The sequence below is a fragment of the Equus przewalskii genome, chromosome 10, assembly GCF_037783145.1.
Source record: "Equus przewalskii isolate Varuska chromosome 10, EquPr2, whole genome shotgun sequence".
NCBI classification, from domain to species: Eukaryota; Metazoa; Chordata; class Mammalia; order Perissodactyla; family Equidae; genus Equus; species Equus przewalskii.
The window spans coordinates 38,653,715-38,674,432 of record NC_091840.1 but is presented as its reverse complement, the minus strand read 5'-3'; the positions used below and the strand labels follow the sequence as shown (position 1 = coordinate 38,674,432).

General features: G+C 50.0%; 1 protein-coding gene and 1 long non-coding RNA gene across 2 annotated transcripts in view; one reads left to right on the top strand and one right to left on the bottom strand.

Annotated features, from left to right (window-relative positions):
- The window catches only part of ASIC2 (acid sensing ion channel subunit 2), a 995,375-nt gene extending 986,893 nt beyond the window's left edge, over positions 1 to 8,482 (bottom strand). Inside the window, exon 1 of the mRNA XM_070560848.1 lies at positions 7,175 to 8,482. Within this exon, the coding sequence (XP_070416949.1) occupies positions 7,175 to 7,729 (555 nt within the window). The 5' untranslated portion in view covers positions 7,730 to 8,482. The remainder of the gene's footprint in view (positions 1 to 7,174) is intronic.
- A 323-nt stretch (positions 8,483 to 8,805) lies between these two features.
- On the top strand, positions 8,806 to 18,614 carry LOC139073942 (uncharacterized). The gene is made up of 2 exons (XR_011523143.1): positions 8,806 to 9,049; positions 18,075 to 18,614. It is a non-coding gene; the product is annotated as an uncharacterized lncRNA (long non-coding RNA).
- The last annotated feature ends 2,104 nt before the right edge of the window (positions 18,615 to 20,718 follow it).

Sequence of the window (20,718 nt, the reverse complement as noted above, 5' to 3'; positions counted from 1 at the left end):
AGGCTTCAGGTATATCAAATACTGAACATATATTTCTGGAAGCATCCGCTACCCGGTAACCACTAAGCCCAGTCTGTACAGACTGGTTTTAAGTCCATTGCATGGGAGAAATGTGACATATGGAATTTCAAATTTGCAGAGGTGATGTAGGCCATTCGTTCCAGGTCATAATAGATCATGGGTCAAACGGCCTGGCTGGTTAAGCTTAATATTTCAACGCAGTTCCATCAAACCTAAACACTCAGACAGAAAAAGAGAAAGCACACGGTCCCCGTTCACATCTCTCTAGACCCAGGCAGTCTATTTTCGGTCTGATGGAGAGAATAGGGTACTGGTTACTTTAAAACATGAACAGCTCTACGCAGCAACACCTCTGACAGCAAACCTGGTGCTCAAAGCTACTAATTCAGTCCCTGGGAGATTTTTTTTTTTTTTAATGGAATCCCATATCAGTTCTTCCTACAGAAATCAGTAGCAAACTAGGATTCACTTTACAGAAAATTTTCTAGAACTCATCACTTCATTGAGGGAAGGACTTTCTGTAGAGAGGAAAAGGGAACCACTGTAGAGAGACAGAAAGGGACCAGTTCCCAATTCAATAGGCTGTCAGGTGGCTTTTTTCATCAGCAGTTCTGGAGGTCTCAGAGACACTCGTTCCCATAAGCAACCAGCCATGAGCCCAGTGGCCTGAGGAGGAGCTTCAGTTTTTCTTCGCAAGTAGATGGTGTGGGTCATTACAATAGTCAGATTGCAGTCATCGTCCTATCCCTCCATCACATCAGAGGAAACTCAACACATCCCTGAAACCTTTACTTCCAGAGTCACAACCTAAAGCTCTGTGAACAAGGAGATCCCAACCACAGCCTGGCACTACGGAGAACCATTCACACAGCCTGGCAGAGGTCGCCTCTCCAAGGACATGGCAAATGCTCACAAAACTTAAAAGCATCTTAAGGAATGTGCCTGATCATCTAATTTGTATTAGACACAACTTAGACCATTTTGACATAATGCCTAGACACGCCACAGGTGAGGGAGAGTTAGGGTCTACACTAGTGTGCTGAGACATGCTGGGATGGTCATGCAAGGAGAACCTCATGGTCATGGGCCTTATCCAAGGAGCAGGGTCAGGAGATTAATTTGGTGTCAACGGACACAACTCTGGTTCATCCTAGCATACATACAACATACAACATACAGTGGGACCAAGATGGCTTCAGGTAAATGCGCAGCTGGATTGTCAACAGAGTGCCATCAAAGCAGAGTAGCTGGTGTTCAGTCGGGCACATAAAGTCCAAGGAGGCTGAGTTAAGGGGGGCAGTTACCACCCTCTCTCTCACAAATCACCCCCGGGTGCTTCTGGCAGATGAGACAAAACACATCTCACAAAAGGGGTATTCATCAGACCCACTGAGACATATATTTGGATTTTATTTTTACTCTAAATGGACCTTTGAGGGAACCTCTAACACCCTGGACACTACCCAGGGAACCCAAGAAGAAGAGAGCAGGCTGATGCTGACTGGAGGTGCATACTGCATGCCAGACGAGGCGCCAGATGTACAGAAGGTGGGATCCCAGCTGTGGGGATGCACACAGGCACACACTCCGTGACCGAATGCAGCTACTCCCCAAATGCCAAAATAATACATGAAATTATATCTGGGATGCTATTATGGGCAATTTTTTCTTCCTTCTTTATTCTTCCCCACACTTCCCTAGTTTTCTCCCATGAGCATTGATTGTCTCTATAATCAGAAAGTATACTATTAAAATAATAACAATAATGAGACAAGTCATCCCAAGGCAGGTGGAATCCTGGGTACCTATACCGAAAAGGGAAGCCAAAGAATGGCTATTTCACTTTATATCCGCTCTAGAGTCACTTTACATTCAAAAACCATCAAGCCCACTTAACACACTCTGAAGACCCATTTTGAGAGCTTACCATGTGCTAAGCAGTTCTGAGGCCTGAGATTAAGTTAGTAAAGACATCATGCCTTAGAGGGAGGAGAGACAGAAATAGCCCAGGCATAAAAATCACCAGCAGTTAAAGAATTCAGGTATTAAATTAAATCATCTCTTTTAGTCTAAGGTCCCTTTTAATCTAAACACTTCATGATTATAACACAAGGAAACGCGTAATGACTGCTCCCACAGAGGAACAGGCCAAAATGCTGTTTAGAAGACACGGGAGGAAGAGATTAATTTCGATTATGCTCATGGGGAGAGGGATCAGCAAAGTTTTCTGGAAAAGGCTCTAGAGATATTAGAGCTGGATTTTAGAGGATGAGTAGGATTTAAATAAATAGACATGAAGACAGAGGTGCAAAAGGTAAAGAAGTAAGAAAGAAAGGCCCACGAGCAAAGGATTCTGGGTCAGTTCCGGAAACAGCAAGTAACTATTTAATTAACAAACCTGTCCTGGGATTTGTTGTGGGCAGGCCCTGTATTCAGCATGATGTTGGATTAGACAAGATTCCCATTCTCAACTAGCCCCCATCTGGAAGGGATGGGAAATAGGCCCATGCCCTCTCTGGTGGCCAGGATCTGGTCTGTCTTCATCATCACTGCTGCAGAGCAGGTGCTCTATCTGACTGACAAAGGAATGAAGGTGCACACACTAAGATGTCACACCGTGATGAAAGCTGTACGCATGGTACCCAGGTCACTCAACTCCTATCAGGGTTGGGGCAGCACGAGCTTCCTGGGCTGAGGTGAGGGGCATGAGCCGGAAGACGGAAGCCAAGATGGCAGATCAGGAGAGCATGTGCAGGCAGCAGAACCGACAGGAACGAAAGTACTGAGAGAAGTGAAAGTTCACCATTTTATGAGAATTAAGAATCCCACAAACATAGCCGTGGTCTGTGCTTTCAAGCTGGTGGTGAGTCACAGCACGGAAGAGTGGGAGGAGCCCTGGCCTGGAGTCAAGAGAGCCGGGGTCGAGCTCGGGCTCAGTCAGTACTCTTTGGAACACTAAGCAAAGCAGGGGCTGCCCTGTACTGGGCATGTGCCACGCGCTAGCTCTTGGCACACGTCGGCTCGCTGGATCACTGCAACTCCGGGTGGCAGATATTACTGTTCCTGTTTTAAAAGCAGGGAAAGCGAGGTTAGGACACTTGCCCAGCAGATAGGGGGCATAGTTGGAATTCCAGCTCTGAACTCTCCCCAGAGCCCACCTTCTTCACACACCTGCTCGTCCTGGAACAAGAAGTGAGTACAGATTAGCTACGGACCCACCAGCCTTGTGAAAGAATTCCACATAGGTGTGCTTCCCAAACCCTCACCTCCACATCTCTACAACACTGTGTGATACAGCTGAATAAGATCCACAGAAGGCCCTTAACTGGATGTCATTTTGGAGAGACCTTTTCTTCAGTGAGAAGAGACATGCTTTTCCTAAGAAATCACAATTTGAAAGCACAAATACATGCAATTATAGAAATCAGGTTGACTGTGCCAACTGAAGGGTCATTTGCATTCCTGAACTTGAAGGCAGAGGAACTCCAATGTGATGAGCAGAGAAACGTAAAACAGTCATGTTCTCGTCACACACAGTGGGGTTGCCCCCTGTCACCAAGAGTTAGCTATGGAACCCAACCGTGACCTCCACTCTAAGAACCCTATCTCCGTGAGGGTGAGCCTTAACGTGGGGCTCCAAAAGAAAAGGCAGCAACCGCCTCTCCTCCCCCTCCCTTTATCCTGATAGCATTACTCATCGACTGACTCCAAGAGGGGGCTGCAAACGGGGAAGGTAGGCTGGACAATAACAACCCTCCTACTAATGGTGATGATAACTCGCCTTACATCTGCACAGCGGTCACAATGTACAATAGGACTTCCACATATATTGTTTCACACGCCGCATCCTCCCAGCAGCCCTGTGAGTCAGACAGGCATGTATTACTATCCTATGTCACAGGAGCAAGTCAAGGCCTAGAGAAGGGACAAAATACGACCAGGGAATAAGCTAGAAAATGATGGAGTTGGGATTCAAACCTGTGTCTTCTTTCCCCTAATCTTAACCTCAGATCATCCAACATCATGGCCAGAGATACCCCACCCCTCGCCCCCGTCCAGCCTTCTCTCTCCCCACTTCCTTCCATCTGCTCTGGGTCGGTGGGGCAATCTCTGCTGAGTAGACACCGGGAAATCAAAGCTCTCTTCTGCTTTCCCAGGAAGGGAAAGTATGTGCCTATCTGAAGCCAGCTCATCCCAGATGAGGGCTAAGTGTGTACCTGCATGAGCACGGAGCACACCTGTTCCTACGGCAGTCAGAATTCCAAACCTGCCTTCCTGGGGACTTTCAACCTCCACAAACAGCCTTCCCCTCTTCTAGAATCATGGCTCGTTCACTAATTAAAGGGTATTATGCACTTCATTGCACACCAGCTAAGAACTTGGAATAAGGAAGCTTATGTGAAAGCATTAGTCCTGGAGATGGCAGTAGGTATGCTTTATAGAAAAAGAAAAACAGGAAAAGCGATTCACCTGTGACATCCCCTCCCCCTAGTAAGTCAGCCACAGCACTTAGAGAAAGAAGCCACCCAGCATAGGACAACCCCAAGCAGAGCCTAGTAAATAAGCCAAATGGATAGGGATGTGCAACAGAGAAAATGGATCATAGAAGGCCAGTGAACTGACTCCTCCAAGAGTCACCTGCAAGGCTCTCTGCTCCCATGTGGTGTGGGAGCCCAAGGACAAGGGCACCACACCCCATGCCAAAAGGGACAGGCAGTGGGAAGGATGACCCCTCACTGCAAGGTCTTACCACAAGCTGGGCATCGTGTCCCTTCTTTCAGAGGCTCAGCATGGCTATTGACTATGATCACAGAGCAAAAAGACCAGCCTCCCCACTGGGGACTCCTCCAGGTCTCCTGGAGTGGGGGCCCTTTTTGACACTCCCCAAACAGCCTAAAGACCCAGCCCTGAGGCTCACCCTCTTTTCAGTGCTGGGAGAAGACACACACAGAGGGCCAGTCCAAGGAGGAACACTCAACCAGGTCAGTCTTGAACTTGGTGAGGATGGCAGATAATGACATGACACTTACTAAGTAATAAACCACATCCACAGGCAACTTCGCCATTTGGGAGACATCAAAGGCTCAGGGAAGGCTTTAAGTCCTGATCTTTGGCCTCTTAGGGTCCTAGCAATTCAAATGATGGGCCAAGCACAAACCAGCAACCTAGGGTCAAAGAACCTTTACTTCTCAGTGGAACCTGGTCATGAATTGAGAGGAAGCCACTGGTTGGACTTGCAGCATGAGGATGCATGAGAACTCGGTCTAGGATCTGCTACTGACTGCAGTTTCTCTCTGTGCCACCCTCTCTCTGCCGTCTGTGTGTTCCATGTGTGTTCAGGCAGAGAGAGGAACAGCTGAGTGCATCCTGAGCTGCATGGTGCAGCGGGGAAGCTGAGCGTTGCCACGGCACTAGAAAGCACGGGGTGGAAGACAGGGGTGGCTTCAGCCTCCAAGAACGAGGCATTTTCCCCATCTCTCCCCACGCCACCTAAGACATCATGTGTGTGTGACATGGTTTGAGATCCTGTTTGCTTTATTCAGAAGGGCTTCTAGAACTGCTGGTCCCTTCCCCCGGCTCATGCCTGCTTCCTCTTTAGCATACATACACTACCCAGATTTTGCTTTGCTCTTCCTCACAATGTTGAAAACGGGTAATACAAAACAGCTCCCCCAGGAACCACAGCTCTATAGGATGTGAGAGGCAACTCCCCCTGGCACTCTGGGCTTTTCCAGAATCAGAGACAGCCAACAGCAAGCACACAGGCTGCAGGCAGAGGCTGGTTGTAGCATTAGAAGAAAGTCAGAGCGAGAGGCTGGTAGGCAGTGGATCTGAGAGCAGGTGGAGAAAGATGCCCCACAGGAAAGGTCGGGCATGTCTTCATTAAGCAGAGGGCCCTGGACAAGTGCTGATGACAGAGTCCAGTCCCTTTGCAACTGCTGCACCTGCCATCCAGAACTTACCATTGCAATTCGGCTCAAGGCTCTGAGACTCGAAAGTTCTTGATTCTCCCAAAGGCAGCTATGAGAGAAGCAGCCACACTGGGCTTCTGGAGGGTCCCGCAGCCCCTGATGCCCCAGACTTGCCTGGAAGCAAGGAATTGTCTGCCATTGCAGTCTGACCTGTTATGCCAAGTGATGCCCAGCAGCCCACTAACTGGGCAAACCAAGAGCCCTGGCAGCCTGTCTCCTCCCTGCCTGTCTCTCTCGGCCCCTCCAGGAAGCCCCATCCTGAACGGGAGCCACATCCCCCTCCGCTTTTCCTCTTTTCTCAGCTCCACACTCCTCCTCCAGGCTTTCTAATCCCACAGCTGCTCACCCCCTCCCCACACCACTCCTCTCTCATCCACAGTGTTAAGCGATTGTACATACAGCAAAACCGAGCCTTTGAGTTTCAAGCCGCAGCTCCTAGACAAGCCAGCCTGGACCTCTTCACCCTCACAGGCATCTCACCGACCATCCTACACACAGGCCTCCACCTGGACCCTCCCCTTCGGCCCAAACACCCTGGACATCTCTTTGCTTCCGACCTGCCAGCAGACCAGACAGAGCCCTGGGGTCCCCGGCCTCTCCTCTCTCCACACGGAGCTCAGAATCCGCACAAGAAAGGGAAGCAAAGAGACTTCCACACCTTTGCAGCTTCACCTGCTCCAGCAAGCTCCCCAAGCCACTGGAACCAGCCAGGCTGCCTGGGGCCCCACACTCCCTTCTCTGGCAGCTTTAGCTCCAGCCCAGCCCACAGGATGCAGCGCCTGATGCTACTTCCGAGCTTCGAGAGAGAGGGAGAGAAAATGCCACCTCGTCAATGACAAGCTGTTCCAATCACACAGCTCAGACACCAAGCGCCCTCGACAACGGACAACTCAGGCCTCCTCCCTGGGGTTGGCAGGAGGCCAACTAGGCACCTTTGGGGAAGAAATCCCCACGGCAAGCCCCCCATTCACCCTCCACATCTGACCAGACAACAGTGCTGTATCCCAGCAGGCAGACTTTTCCAACCAACTTTGGCCAACTACCGTCTTGGCCTTCAACTGAGGCACTATTCTCTCTCCTGCTCCAAAGCACAGGGAGACTCCGAACCAGGCAAGAGACCACCGGCGTGGCACTTCTCAAGACGACCAAGCCCAAGAGTGAGCCCAAAGCCAAGTACTCACTGTGGTGAAGTCCTGGTGGCCGCACTCCTGCCCCTTGAACTTGCAGTAGAGCATCATATCCTTCAGGTCGTGGCCCACGCGGTGTAGGAACTCCAGCATGCTGAACTGCTTGGGCTTGTAGTGTTTGAAGTTGGCCTTCTGCCGCAGGGCCTCCAGCACCGTGGGGTCAGCCAGGTGCGGGTCGGGGATCTGCAGGTTGACATCGAGCAGGGCCAGCAGCTCCCCAGCGTGGTACAGGTCATTGGTGGTGAGCCTGGAGAAGCGGAAGCCATTGAGGTTGCAGAGGGTCACCGCTGGGAAGACCAGGCTTTGGGCCACCACCTCATCCACCTTGGTGACATGCTGGTAGGAGAAGTAGTAGGAGACCCGCTCCGAGCTCTCCACCAGCAGCAGGCCCAGGGAGCCCACAAAGGCCACGGCCCAAAGCACACGCCGGATGGTCAGCGGCCCATACACGAAGATGTGGCGGATGCCGTGGAGGGTGGAGGTGTTGGCAAAGATCTGGATGCTAGAGGGCTGCAGGCTGCCCTCGCTGGGGCTCTCCTTGAGGTCCATGGGGACCCTGTGCAGTTCCGCAACTGGCTTCAGGTTGATCAAATTTCAGGGAAGAGTTCCCAGTCCTCAGGCTCTGCTCAAACCTTGACGTTCAAGGGAGAGAACGGCAGAGCGAGCATCAGGCCGGGGCTGTGAGTTTCTCCAGAGAGCCCAGCCGCACGCTGACAGGGGTGAGTGTTTATATAAAACCCATTCAAACTCTAGCTTCTGATTTTTTCCAGGCGATAAGGAGGGCTGGTTTTATTTAGGGAGACACCAAGGTGATGTGGAAGAGATGTGGGTGGGAAGGGAAGGCTTAGCCAATGGAAATAAAGTCCTCCCCCCTACACACGCCACTAGAGACAAGATTAAAAGCGAGAGCGAGGGAGAAAATGCTTAAAACAAGTCGCTCGGCGGCTCGGAGCCTGTTAACCAGCGCATAGTGCCCCGTGTTAACCATCCTGGGGATGTCAGGGCTGCCACGCTGATGCACTGCGGGCGGGCGCAGCGGCAGAAGCCTTCCCAGCCGCCGCCGCCGCTCGGTTCCTCTCCCCGTGCTGTTTTGGACTCCGGATTCCGTTTCTCGCCACCGGCCTCCGTCCCTCCTCTCCTCCTCCTCCTCCTCCTCCTCCTTCTCCAGGCCCCCTTTTTTGGGCAGAATTCCGAATGCCGGCGGCCGCGGCTAGCGCCTTGGAGAGGAGGCAGCGCGCTGCCGCGGAGAGGCGAGGACCGGGAGGCTGGGAAGGATGCGGGGGCTCGGACCGGCTCTCGTCTGTCCCCCGCCTCCCGGAAGAAAAGCGAGACCTAGAGGGCGCAGAGCGAGCCGGCCTCCCTCGCCCGCTCCTCCACCAGGCTGTTGGGGGGGAAGGGCGGGGCGAGGGGGGAAGGGCTGGTGGGGGCTGGGGGCCCGGCGAAAGTTTCTTTGTGGCCTTTTTTGGAGGGAGCTAGTGGGGGCTTCTCGCCGAAGGTGGAGAACGAGCCCTGCGAGTGAGGACGTGACACCCCGCCCCCATAGATGGCAGGGAGGCACTTGATAAACTCGCCTGAGCCAGGTGTGGGGGTGGAAGCAGCATTCCATTGCAGCAACGTCTGCTCCCAGATCAGACTCAGCTGGGGTTCCAGAGGGGAGATGCTGAAAACGGGGAAGGAAAAGGAGCAATCTAAAACCAGAGTGCCTCTGGTGCTGGTGGGAGGAGAATATCCCAAGGAGCCGGAGCCCCCCCTGAGATGAAGAGCCAGGCGCCCCTTGGGGACCCCGAGAAAGAGCAACAAGTAGTCCCCTCCGCCGCAGAGCTATCAGGAGAGTCTGTATCTGAAGAAGGAAGACAGCTGGGGTTCCAGGTAGGGCTGGCTGCGTACTTCGGGGTGTGTGCGTGTGTATGTGTGTGTGTCTGCCCCAGGATTTGCCCGATGGAAGCACAGCTGGAGCAAAGAATTGGGCTTTCAGCCGCCTACCTCCTTTTTCCTAAAAATCCCCTGGAAATCGGCCCCCTGCTAGGAGGTGGGTGTGGCTTGCCCCATGCCTGGGATCAAATGGCTGGAACCTTTAGAATCAATGATGCTAAATCCCCACCAGGAGGGAAGGACCTGGAAGGTTCCAGTGGCCAACCCAGTGCACACTGCCAGGCTGGGGCAGAGCCACATGAAGGCGCCTTGTGGAGCCACCCTGGTGTTCCCAGAGCATGCCAAGCTTAAAGCTCCTTGGAAGATAGTTCGGAAGAAGGCAGCTTAGGGAATGTCCCTCTTGGTTTGTATCTACTCTGAAATATTTCTCTCTCCCATCTGCCCTCTTGCTAAACCAGATCCAAACTGAGAAGAGTGTCCGACGCACTCTGAGGCAGCACGTGGCATTAAATTGGTGGGTTATTCACCGTGGGAGCTCAAAAGACAGAAGCATCACCTGTAAGCACAAACGACAGAGGCTAGTCAACCTCATGCATGTGCCATCCTGCAGGTCTCAGACCCCTGCCTATGGGGCTGCCTAGATGGGCACAGGGTTTTCGGATAACAATACCAAAATTAACCAAGAATCTATTATATGATGTGAGGTGAGGGTGTCACCATCTCATTGAACCCTTTCAACCATCTTGACAGGTGTGTGTTGTTGTTATTACCCCTTTATACAGACGAGGAAACTGAGGCTCAAGAAAGTAAGGTGCCCTGACCAAGCCACACAGCTAGTAAGTGCCAGAGCTGGGGCTTGAACTCAGGCACGTTTTCCTGCAAAACATAGGTTCAAAAGCAGACCCAAACACTCCTCCCCAAATTTAGGAAGGGGGTAAGCATTTCTACCCCAGTTGCCTCATCCACTCACACACACACACACACACTCACCCCATACCACACACGTGCCAGTTCCCCCTTCCACACATGTGAAGCAGCCCTCTTCCTTTCCTCTTCTCCACCAAGCCACATCCCTATTGTCCATGTTTTCACAGGTTGAGGTCCCTCTCCTACAGGAAGACTTCCCTGATGACACTCTCTAATCTTTGGCCCATCAGCCTGTTGAACTGTAACTCTGTACCAGACACTGTATTGGTTTTGGGGAAACAAAGAGGGGTGAAACACATTTCCCACGCTCAGTAACTCAGGGTTCAGTGGGGGTGGAGGCGGTGTTGGTTCATAAACTGGCCCCAGTACAAGGAGGGCAAGGAGAGAGGGAAGAAAGAGGCAGACCTCTCCTGATTGGGAGGTGGCAGGTTTAATAAGCAAGAGGGCTTATTAAGGAGGCTTATCTAGGGCCACTGTAAATGAGAAGATCTCCACAGCTGCCTGCCAGGATCTTAAAAGTTTATAAAGAGTCCTTAACTGAGTTCAGTCACGTACACAGTCCAGATGGTCCCAAGACACCTTACTCTCCCAAGGCTGTGTCCTTGGGGCAGCTTCTAGTGTGGGGAAGGCAGCAGAATGCACATTCCAAGGACAGGGTGGGGGTGAGGACCCTAGATGGCTACTGGGTGCACCTCAAGGGTCAGCCGGTGGTGGTCATGACCTCTCGATTACCTCCCCGAACGCTCCACGCCTTGTGACCCAGTCTTACAGTCTCACACGCCCCCTCTTCCATAATGTGCCCTGAGAGGTCAGCAAGGAGTTTCACCAGCATGGAGGTGCTCATTTTTGGTGGCTGTCTGGCTACACTAGAGGCAGACGCCATAGCAACAAGACAGGCACATTCAAGAGAAAACACAGATTAAGATAGTGATTCCCAAAACAATATTTTCCACCAAGAGCCCCATGATCCAAACCGCTGGTTTATTAACTCCCCCAAGTTGGGGGTGGGATCACTCAGGGCGTTCACCCATGTCCTCATGTGGTTTAATAAAGACGCCACATTAGCAGACTCATCAGATGTGAACACTCAACATTCTGTTTGGGTAATGGCACAGGTGGCTCCTTGCAAGGCAGGAATAATGTCCAAGGCCATCCTATCAATAGAGAGATTTCAGTGTCCAGTAAGGACAGGCTTTGTCAGCTGTCGTTCAAGGCTTGCTGAGTGAATTTAGTAATGGCTTCTATGTGTGCTATAATGTCGTCCAGGTCAATGGAGGGAACGAAGACGCAGCCAAATCATCGTACCAATGGGAAACAGAACGTGTCCACTTGGCCTAGAGGACAGGAAGCTTGGCAGTGTTAGGAACCTAACTGGCTGTGCATACACACACGTTGGCCAGGGGAGGCAGCACTGTCAGGCTTGAGGAGACGGACCAGGGGCAGGATATGCCAGACCAGGACCCCCACCTTCCCCCCTCTTTCAATGGTGCATGTTCCACTCCGAGTGTAGTGCGTTTCCACCAGTCCGGCTTGCAGCAGAACAACAGGATCCCAGTGAAGATTAAGTAGCTCCGCCTCACCCAGGGGTGTGAAGTAACTCACTCATCCTGGTGGGACGTCACATTGCAGATTCCAGTACATAACGCCTGTCCCCGGCGTGCTGGGGCTTGGTGTTCTCAGCAGCATAGAACGTTGATCCATGGTGAGAGTCAGGGCACTGGCTGTTTCCCACGACTTCCATACCTTCATGGCATGGGATGTCTCAGTAGGGGTCCCCAGTCTGGCATACGGGAGACAGGCCCTACCAGTTGATCATTCAAAGGTATTCAAGCGTGGGACGATACTTTAGCCCACCCAGCCAAGTTGGGTTCACCTGTTAATAATTTAATCTGCTGCTTTCATATTCCATTTTTTCTTTCCATGAACCTACTACTTGCAGGTTTTAGGGGAGATGCAACCCCCATTCAAGGTTGTGTTCTTTTGCCCAGTCTTGCACATTATGACCTTTGAAAGGTGATTTCCGATCACTGTCTACTCAACGAGGATATCCATGTGTGGCGCTGAGTTTCTCTAATCCCCTAATGGTGGCAGCCTGATTTGCGTGGGGATGGGGGAAACCTTGGGTTAGACCAGATGCAGTGTTCACACAAACTAGGGAGTGTTTAGGACCTTCTCTCGGAGAGAGGGGGCCAATATAATCAATTTGCCAATGTCTCACTGATTGGCAGCTCTGGTGGGTGGCCCCCGACTCCTTTACAGTTGCTTTGGGCATCGTTTAGAACACCCAGGACTTGCTGTTGCTGCATTAACCAAGTCACTGTATGTCAAGGACAATCCGGCATCCTTGGCAATATATGATCCAACCCGGGCACTGTGGTGGCCACTCTTCCTATGCCCCCAATCTTCTGTATCTACTGATGGATCAGTTGCTAAGGCTTCTACCCTGGCTAGAGTGTCAGCTTCCTGATTGCCAGGAGGGGTCAGAGCATTATAAGCAGGGACGGGAAAACAGTGAGGATTGACTCAGGCTCTTGCAGGTGAACCCAAATGTCTTTCCACCTATCCTGACCCCACAAGGGCTTATTCACGATCATCCACCCCTCAGTTTCCCATTATCCAAGCCGTAGGGTTAATCCCTTTAGAACAGCCCAACTGTCAGAGCAGAGGGTTAACAGCCAGGGCTCAGGAGTGACCACCGGCCAACCTGCTCTGTGTTCAGCCCTCTGGCTGTTGTGGTCTGTTCCTGTTTCCAAGAATCCGTATAGCAGGCGTCGGTGGGAATTTCTCCACTCCCTCCCTACAGGCTGCAGGGGCCACCACCAGAAGAGAGGCAGGGTCATTTGGAGAACCTACATACTCTACAGGGCCTAGGAGCACCCACATTTCTGTAGATGGTGGACTGGTGGAAAGGGTGCTCCTCTCCTGCAAATAGGCATGCCACTTAGTCAAGCTGGGAGTTTGAGCCATGGCAAAGGGCGTCGATGGAACATATTCTCAACCCAGCAATGGAATGGGCCCATTTTACTGATGGGGGAAGCAGAACAGAGACAGGCTTCTGGCTACCATCCCACGACACAGCGAGACATGCTATGCAGGTAGCCTTGGGGAAGCACTTGAAAGGTGCATTGTTGCTCCTCCCGTGTGACAGCAAACTCATGTGTTATCAGATCTGTACTCGTCAGAGTCTTTCCATGAATCTCCTTGAAGATGAAGCACTTTTGCAGGAACAGCTGTGCAAAAGCATCAGAGTAAACATAGCCGTCTGTAAATGACAAAAGACTTTAAAGTGGCACGGTTAAAAATTCGAGGAGAGTTCATTATAATGCAATTGATGAGGAAATTTGGGTATTTGTAGTACATCCTTTTTAAAATTATGAGTGATAGCAGGATACCTGGACACACCAGATTTTTAGAAATTTCATATCAATATATCCTAAAGGAAGTTTAGCATCACTTATTTGATGATGCTTCCCATGTGATTTAATGTATCGAATAAGTCTAATTAGGTTAATATCTTTCATAAGGAGAGAGAACACATCTTTTGAGATGTTCCAGGTGTCCTCTGGAAAAGCCCAAAGTTAGTTCAAGGTCAACAAGAATTCATTTAGAATTTGATTTTTGGGAAGTCAAAAATATCAAAATGTTTTAAAACACTTGATTAAATAGGATATAGGTCACTGTGAAATAATACTTTGTTATTCATGTAACCAGAGTGACAATTGAAGATTCCAAAGGCAATGACAGAAAGTTATATAGTTTAAAAAAACTTAGCACTTCTAGTAGAGAAGACTCTGTTTTTTTAAGTAACCAAAGACCTGATAAAGATAACTTGAAGCACAGGAAATTATTTTGATAAAACACAGAATCTTTGTTTTCTGGGCAGATTGCTTAAAAGGTTAAAAAAAAAAAAACTTTTCACCATACCATCAACAACAGACCAAGAGTCCAAGAAAACTTTGTCCTTTTAGCAGATGAAAGAAAATTAAGTTTTACATAAGTACACTATTTATATTAAAGCTTATTTTTTAAAGCCAATTAAATAGAGCTCTTACAAATTAATTTTGACAATACCTTCTGGACGTAGAAAAACAATTAGCTGTATGGTTTATATACAAACATCAGATATTCCAGGACCCTTAGAAATGCCTTTCAAGAATTTCATTCATTAAGCATTCCTCTCTCCAATCAGATTTACAACACCTATTCACTTAGCACTCTGCGTATGTGTAGGGGTTTGGGGGACTGGGTTTACATTGGGTCGTTTGGCCCAGACTTTCAGGCTCTGCCATAATTGTGTGTAATTGTGGTCTTTTTGATGAAGGCAAAATGTTACGTATATGTCTAAACATTAACTTTAAAACATAAACTTTTCAGGGGCCAGCCCAGTGCTGCAGCGGCTAAGTAGACACGTTCTGCTTCTGTGGCCCAGGGTTTGCCGGGTTGGATCCTGGGTGCAGACCTGGCACCACTTGGCAAGCCATGCTGTGGTAGGCATCCCACATATAAAGTAGAGGAAGATGGGCACTGATGTTAGCTCAGGGCCAGTCTTCCTCAGCAAAAAGAGGAGGATTGGCAGTAGTTAGCTCAGGGCTAATCTTCCTCAATAAATAAATAAATAAATAAAAACTTTCCAGAGAAATTGTAACTAAACATATACTTTCCAGATAAAGCCACTTACAAACCAGGCAGTTTAACCCCCTATTAGACAATGTGCCCAGATCTTTGCTGTAATAGATGTATTCACTTATGAATAAATGAATAAATGAACACGTTGATGAACTCCCTTTCTCTGACGCTGAGGCTGCTTTTCTGAGATACAAGGAGGGGGACCCTCTTCCAACTCTGGGGAGCCCGGGGTCTGCCCGGAGCCCGGAGCCTGGGGCCCGGGGAGGGTGAGAGCCTCCAAGGGCAGCTCCCGCCTCCCGCAGCGGTGACAGGCAGAGGGTTAGGAAGCTGAAATCTACCATCAGCTTGAATGCTAATTTGCTACTTAACATGAACCAGCTACGTGCGCTGCCACCATCACTCCCTAATTAAAAAAACAAAAAGAGACATTCTTTTCTAATATGCAGATGGCATTATTATTTCCAACTCAGAGGGCTCAATATACAACTTTTCCTCCTGACTCGTCATTGCCATAAAGAAAGGTTAAAGGTCAACTATTGTAAACCAGTGTTTCCCTGCTGTTGGCTGGTTTGTAAATAAACATCTCGAGCAACAACCAGTCCCATTTAGTTACCTCAGTGTACACTTAGCAAATAATTTGTTATGAAGGGTATACCAGGGAGGGGCATAAAGCAAAGCCAGATATTTAATGCAGACCTTATTGAGATTTTATTTGTAGTTGTTTTATTTTTTTTCCAGGAGAAAACTACAGAAGCCAGTCCACACAGTGTGGACTTTGGGGGCTCAGCTGCCAGTTGGTCTGAGCCCTGGAATGGACTTGCTGTGTGGCCTTGGGAAAACCATGTAGCCTCTCTGTTCTGTTTGTTTGTGCTAAATCATTGCTGAGGCTTCCTCCTGCACCAGTTTTCCATTGCCGCTGTGAGTGGACATGAGTCTTGACCAAATCATAAGTGCCTAGTTACTGGGATAAAAATGAGTTAGAATCTGGGATTCTGGTCCTTAACCCCGTGTCACCATCTGCTGGAGCAGTGTGATGACAGGGCCAGGTGAATCAGAGTCACCCAACACTTGTTATACACGCAGATTCCTGCTCTGCTCCCTCTCCCACTACCCATGCCCCACTGAGTCCAAACCTCGAGGGCGGGGCCTAGAAGGCCCCCTTCCTTTATGGGTTCATGGAGGGCAGAACAGCGACCCCACCCGGAGCCAGCCATGCATCAGTAGCTCTTCCTATGTATCAGGCATGCCAAGGTGGTTTCTGGAATCTTGTGCTTGTATTTCCCTCTGCCTAGAAAGATTTCCCATATGGCTGGTTTCTTCTCATGTGTCACCTGCTCAGAGAGGCCTTGGCTGGCCTCCCCGTCTCTACTCACTATCCCATCACGTGTTTCCTTTTCTTCTCAGCACTGTCATTTTCTGAAGTTCATCTCATCTCCTTGTAAATTATCTGTTGCTCCTACTGGAACATAGACCTCCCATCCCCCCCCACCCCGACTCCCACCCCCAGGGGCAGAAACCCTGCCTGGCTTATTGGAGGCTATACCCCAGCACGAGGCCCATGGGAGGTCTCAGTAATATAAGAATTCATGAATAAATGGACACTGGAGGAATCCTCTTATCTCTGATGCTGAAGATGCTTCTCTGAGATGCAAGAATGGACACCCTCTCCCTACCCTGGGGGACCTAGGCCTGCCCTGGGCGCGGTTTCTGAGGAAGACGAGGGGCACCTCCTGCCTCCCCACCATGACCATTGCTTCCCCAGCACCCAGAGAAGACCTCAGTGGAGCCAGAGCCGCGCATCCAGCAGAGTCTCAGCTGGGGTTATAGGACAGGAAAACCTTGACTTCAGGGGCTGTGGACTAAGTTCTCCTTACTTCATCGTCTCCAAAACCATGGGTGCCAGTGAAGCTGAGGTTAGATGTGAACTGAGTGCTGCTTACCCACCAGATCTTCCCTGCCGCCTGACTTTGACTGGACGGCTGACCTTGACACTTCCCATACAAGCTTCTCTCTACTTTGCTAACCTGATAGAACAATGATGTCATAAAGAAACAAATAGTAGGTGTTTAATAAATGCTTGCCAGTGTGAAATAAGGAAGACAATTGCATGAGGACCTCCAAACTCTTCCTTACCCTCCATCTATTTATTGATAACCATAAATTAGTTTGTAAGGTGAGCCCTCATCCCTTAGTACAGAGTCAGTGGCTTCTTTCTCTTATTAGCTTTCAGCGAGACACATCTACATACAGTTCCTTCGTCACGAATACCTGCCCCTCCAGGTAGGCCGAGGAGAGGCCTCTGGACCACACCTGACCACACCTTTTTCAATCCTGAAGGCCTCTTAACGCAGTCCCACTGTTTAAAGGCACCCAAGTCCTCTGCCGTATAAACGAAGCAGGCCTGGCTCAAATCTACCCCATGGATAGCAGAAGGCACCCAGGGCTCAGAGGCCTTGATTTCTGCTTTGATTTCATGTCATTTTCCTTCTCCTCCCGGCTGTGAATGTCCCCCCCAGCCCACCTCTCTCCTGTCCACCCTCTGCTTTGTGTTTTCCTTCTCCCTATGTTCTTTATTTCACGTTTGTGTCCTTATGCATCCTCCTCTTTGTGACTGCCTCTGCCCCTCTTTCCCCCGGGGAAGGAAGCAGAAGAAAGAGACCATCGCTGTTTGTTTTCTCCCTGTCTCTCAGTCCCTGGAGCCGTCTGCCTCCCACATAGGGACGGATAACAGAGGGGCCCTGAAGTCAACCAGCCACAGCAGGCTTTCAACAAAAACTTTATCAGCACCACCACCGCGGCCATAGGAGAGCTGGCACGCGCCAGAACAGCAGCTAAGGAAAACAGCGCCAGAAGCTGGTCCCGCCTGCTTTGGAGTGGAGCTTCCTCTCCCCCTTGTGGTTACAACTGTTCTGATCTTCGGGAATGGGTCATTGGCAGTGGTGGTGTTTTATCCTACCTTGAGCTCTCTGCTCCTTACACAACCTCCCTGACTCATCGATCCGCTCTCGCCGACCTGCCTACCTTCTTGTATCAGTGCCCCCCGCCCCCTGCTCCCCCTGTTCATCCTTCTGCTCCTTTTAAAAGGTGCTTCAGTGTACATGGATCCAGCACGCTTCACTTGTGCAACTATTTTCGTTTGAGCACTTTTCTGTATCTCCTGAACGCATTTTTAATTCCATTTATTTACTCCCGATTTCTTTCAGAAAACAACATGAAATAAAAGTAATAACTGAGGGAAACAGGATGGAGGGAAAAAGGAGCAATGCATTTATGTTTATAATCTTTTTCTCCGCATCGATACGCATCCTACTATAAATTCATTACGCGTGTTTTCATGTGTCCAGCCCTGTGGTGGATGCTATGCAGGATGCAGAAGATGTGCAGAGCCTAGCCCCTGTGCTCATGGAGCTTTTCGTCTCATGGGAAAGGCATTAATAAAGTCTTCCATCTGTGTCACCCTCTCTAACAGGCATTATCCTGTTTGCATCTCAGGAGCAGAAGAGGGATCAGCATTTCCTTGATATGAAGGAGGAAACTGAGCCTTAGAGGGTTGAAGGACCTGAGGAGACAGCAGGGGGATTGGGGCTCAAGTCCCAGTGTCCTGACTCCAGGTTTCGTGTTCTTCCCACTCTGCCGTTATTCTCATCCAGCTTCCTCTGCAGACACTTCATAGAGCTGTGACACGGGAAGCAGCGTGGCAGTGCCTCATCGACTGGCCGTGACAAGGAGAATTGACTCTCGGGATAAGGAAATCAATGAGGGCTGAGGAGAGCAGCAAGGAAGGAGAGTAGAAGATGGAGCTGGAGGAAACTGTAGGACTTGGCCAGAGGCCTATCGAGGGAGAGCCTTCCAGACTCCGCGGGTCCTTGTGTGTGTTGTCCAAAGGGCCACAGAAAAGCCACCAGACACTGTGTTTTCAAGAGCTTATGGAAGCAGTGAGAACGAGGTAAATGTATTCTCCCTCTATCTCTGTATATGCAAATACAAATATATACATATGTATACGTGTCTCCTTTTCCTGTGTCTGATTACACATTCAATTTAGCAAGGATTTATTGCCTGCTAATTTTGGTATGGGCACTGTGATGAAGCAGTGTTGACGGATACCAATAAATAAGAGACATTGTTGTTGTGGGAATTGGTAATCGAGAGGACGTGGCCAGTGGTTGACCCGCGAGCTGGACCTGGGCAATCGGATGCTCCTCACCCCATCCCCTGTCCTTGGAACGTACATTCTGCCCACCGCTCCCACAGTGGGAGCTAGTTTCAAGGACACAGCCTTGAGAGAATAAGCTGTTGTTGAGACCCTCTGGACAGTGTAGGTGATTGAGCCCAGTTACAGCCTCTGTATAAACTTTTAAGATGCTGGCAGGCGGGTGCGGAGATCTGCTCGTCTTGCGGCAGCCCCAGACAAACCTCGTTAGTAAGTTCCCTTGCTTACTAAACCTGCCACCTACCAGTCCAGAGTGTCTGCCTCTCTCTTCCCTCTCTTCTTGCCCTCTGCGAATACAGGGGCCAGTTTGCAAGCCAACAATTGTCCCCAAGGGGTGGGCAGAGCAGAGGTCTGTGCGTACAGCAGAGAGCTCTGGATTGTGGGATACCAGGGGACATGGCATCGGAAAGTCCTAGCATGTTTCTCTGTACAAATTGGATTGTCATGGAGGAAAGGGAATCCACATGCATTGGGAACAAACATCTCATTTCGTCCTGTGAGGTGATTCTGCCCATTTTACAGACAAGGCGACTAAGGCTTAAAGAGGTTCAGTAAATTACCCACGGTCCCACCGCAGGTGTGAGAATGAGCATCCAGGAAGTGTCCAGGGTCACTGAATCATGCTGCCGCCCGTGTACCTCAGGAGGCGGTGGAGAGCTGTGCTCAAGGGTTTAGGTGCTGGTGTCAGACAGCTGTGCGTTTAAGTCCTGGATCCACCACATACTAGCTCTGTTCCTGGAAGCATGCTGTGTAACTTGTCTACACGGTGGTTTGCTCATCTGTCAAATGGGGAGAGTCCCAGTACCCGCCTCTTAGACTTGATGGAAGGATCTGATGAGCTAAATCATGGAAAGCACTAGTAAGTATCTAAGAAAAGCTCAGTAACCATAGCTGCCAGTATTATTATCACTGTTGTCGAAAGGAGACCTAGATGACATGGAGCCACACTCTGTGGACTTGTGATTTTTCTTTGGTCCCCATGCAGAATGAGAAGTGTGCAGTCAGGAACCGGGGTTAGACGTGAGAGCAGTTTCGCGGCGCAGCATCGATATCCATAAGCCAGCGTGCAGGGAGGTCCCACGGACGAGCAGAGGAGTCTCCCGCCGGGCTCAGGGCCTTTCCCCCGAGCCGGGTGGGGACACTCTGAGAAGGTTATTTCTACCCTATGATGCCTTGCTGGAAGGTCCCCTGGCCCCAAAAGTGCTGTGATTCTGAACTCCCCCTCCTTTGTGGAAACACGCGAGCCACAGGATCTGTGCTTTTGACCTCTGTCTACTCAAGCCCCGAAAGAGCCCCATGAAAGAATCTTATTTTGCTTTCAGAAGAAAGTGTGATCAAGCGCTGCCCGGGCCTCAGCTGTTTTCACATCTATTTTATCTTGACCTGCAACAGCCCTGCAGGTACAGTGATGCTCATCTGACAGGTAAGGCACCTGAGGAGCAAGGAGGCTCATTCATTTGTTCGCAGTTGGGACGGAATTTTGAGCAGTAGGAAATAGCAGGTGGGTGTGCATCTGTCAGAATTCTCCAAAGGAGTGTTAGAGGTGGTTGGCAAAATGGAGAAGCTTCAGACAGTCTGTTTGTCTGAACAGGAAATGAGAGAAACGTGGAGAATTATTGCCTTCCCATCTGAGAGTAAAATCTAACGCCCTTTCTCTGTCCCGCACCTATCACAATGGAGCGTCCCCAATATTTCTTACATTGCTTATTTCTCTCTTGTATTGTCTGCCTCCCCAGCTAGAATATGAGCTCCTGAAAAATAAAGATTTGGGGCTGCCTTATTCACACAGTTTCCTAGCACCAAAATGAGCTCCTGCCACACGGTAGGGACTCGATCAATATTTCTTAAATTAATGAATGAATCTTAAACTATTGTGCTTCTTGATTTTCCAGAAGCATCC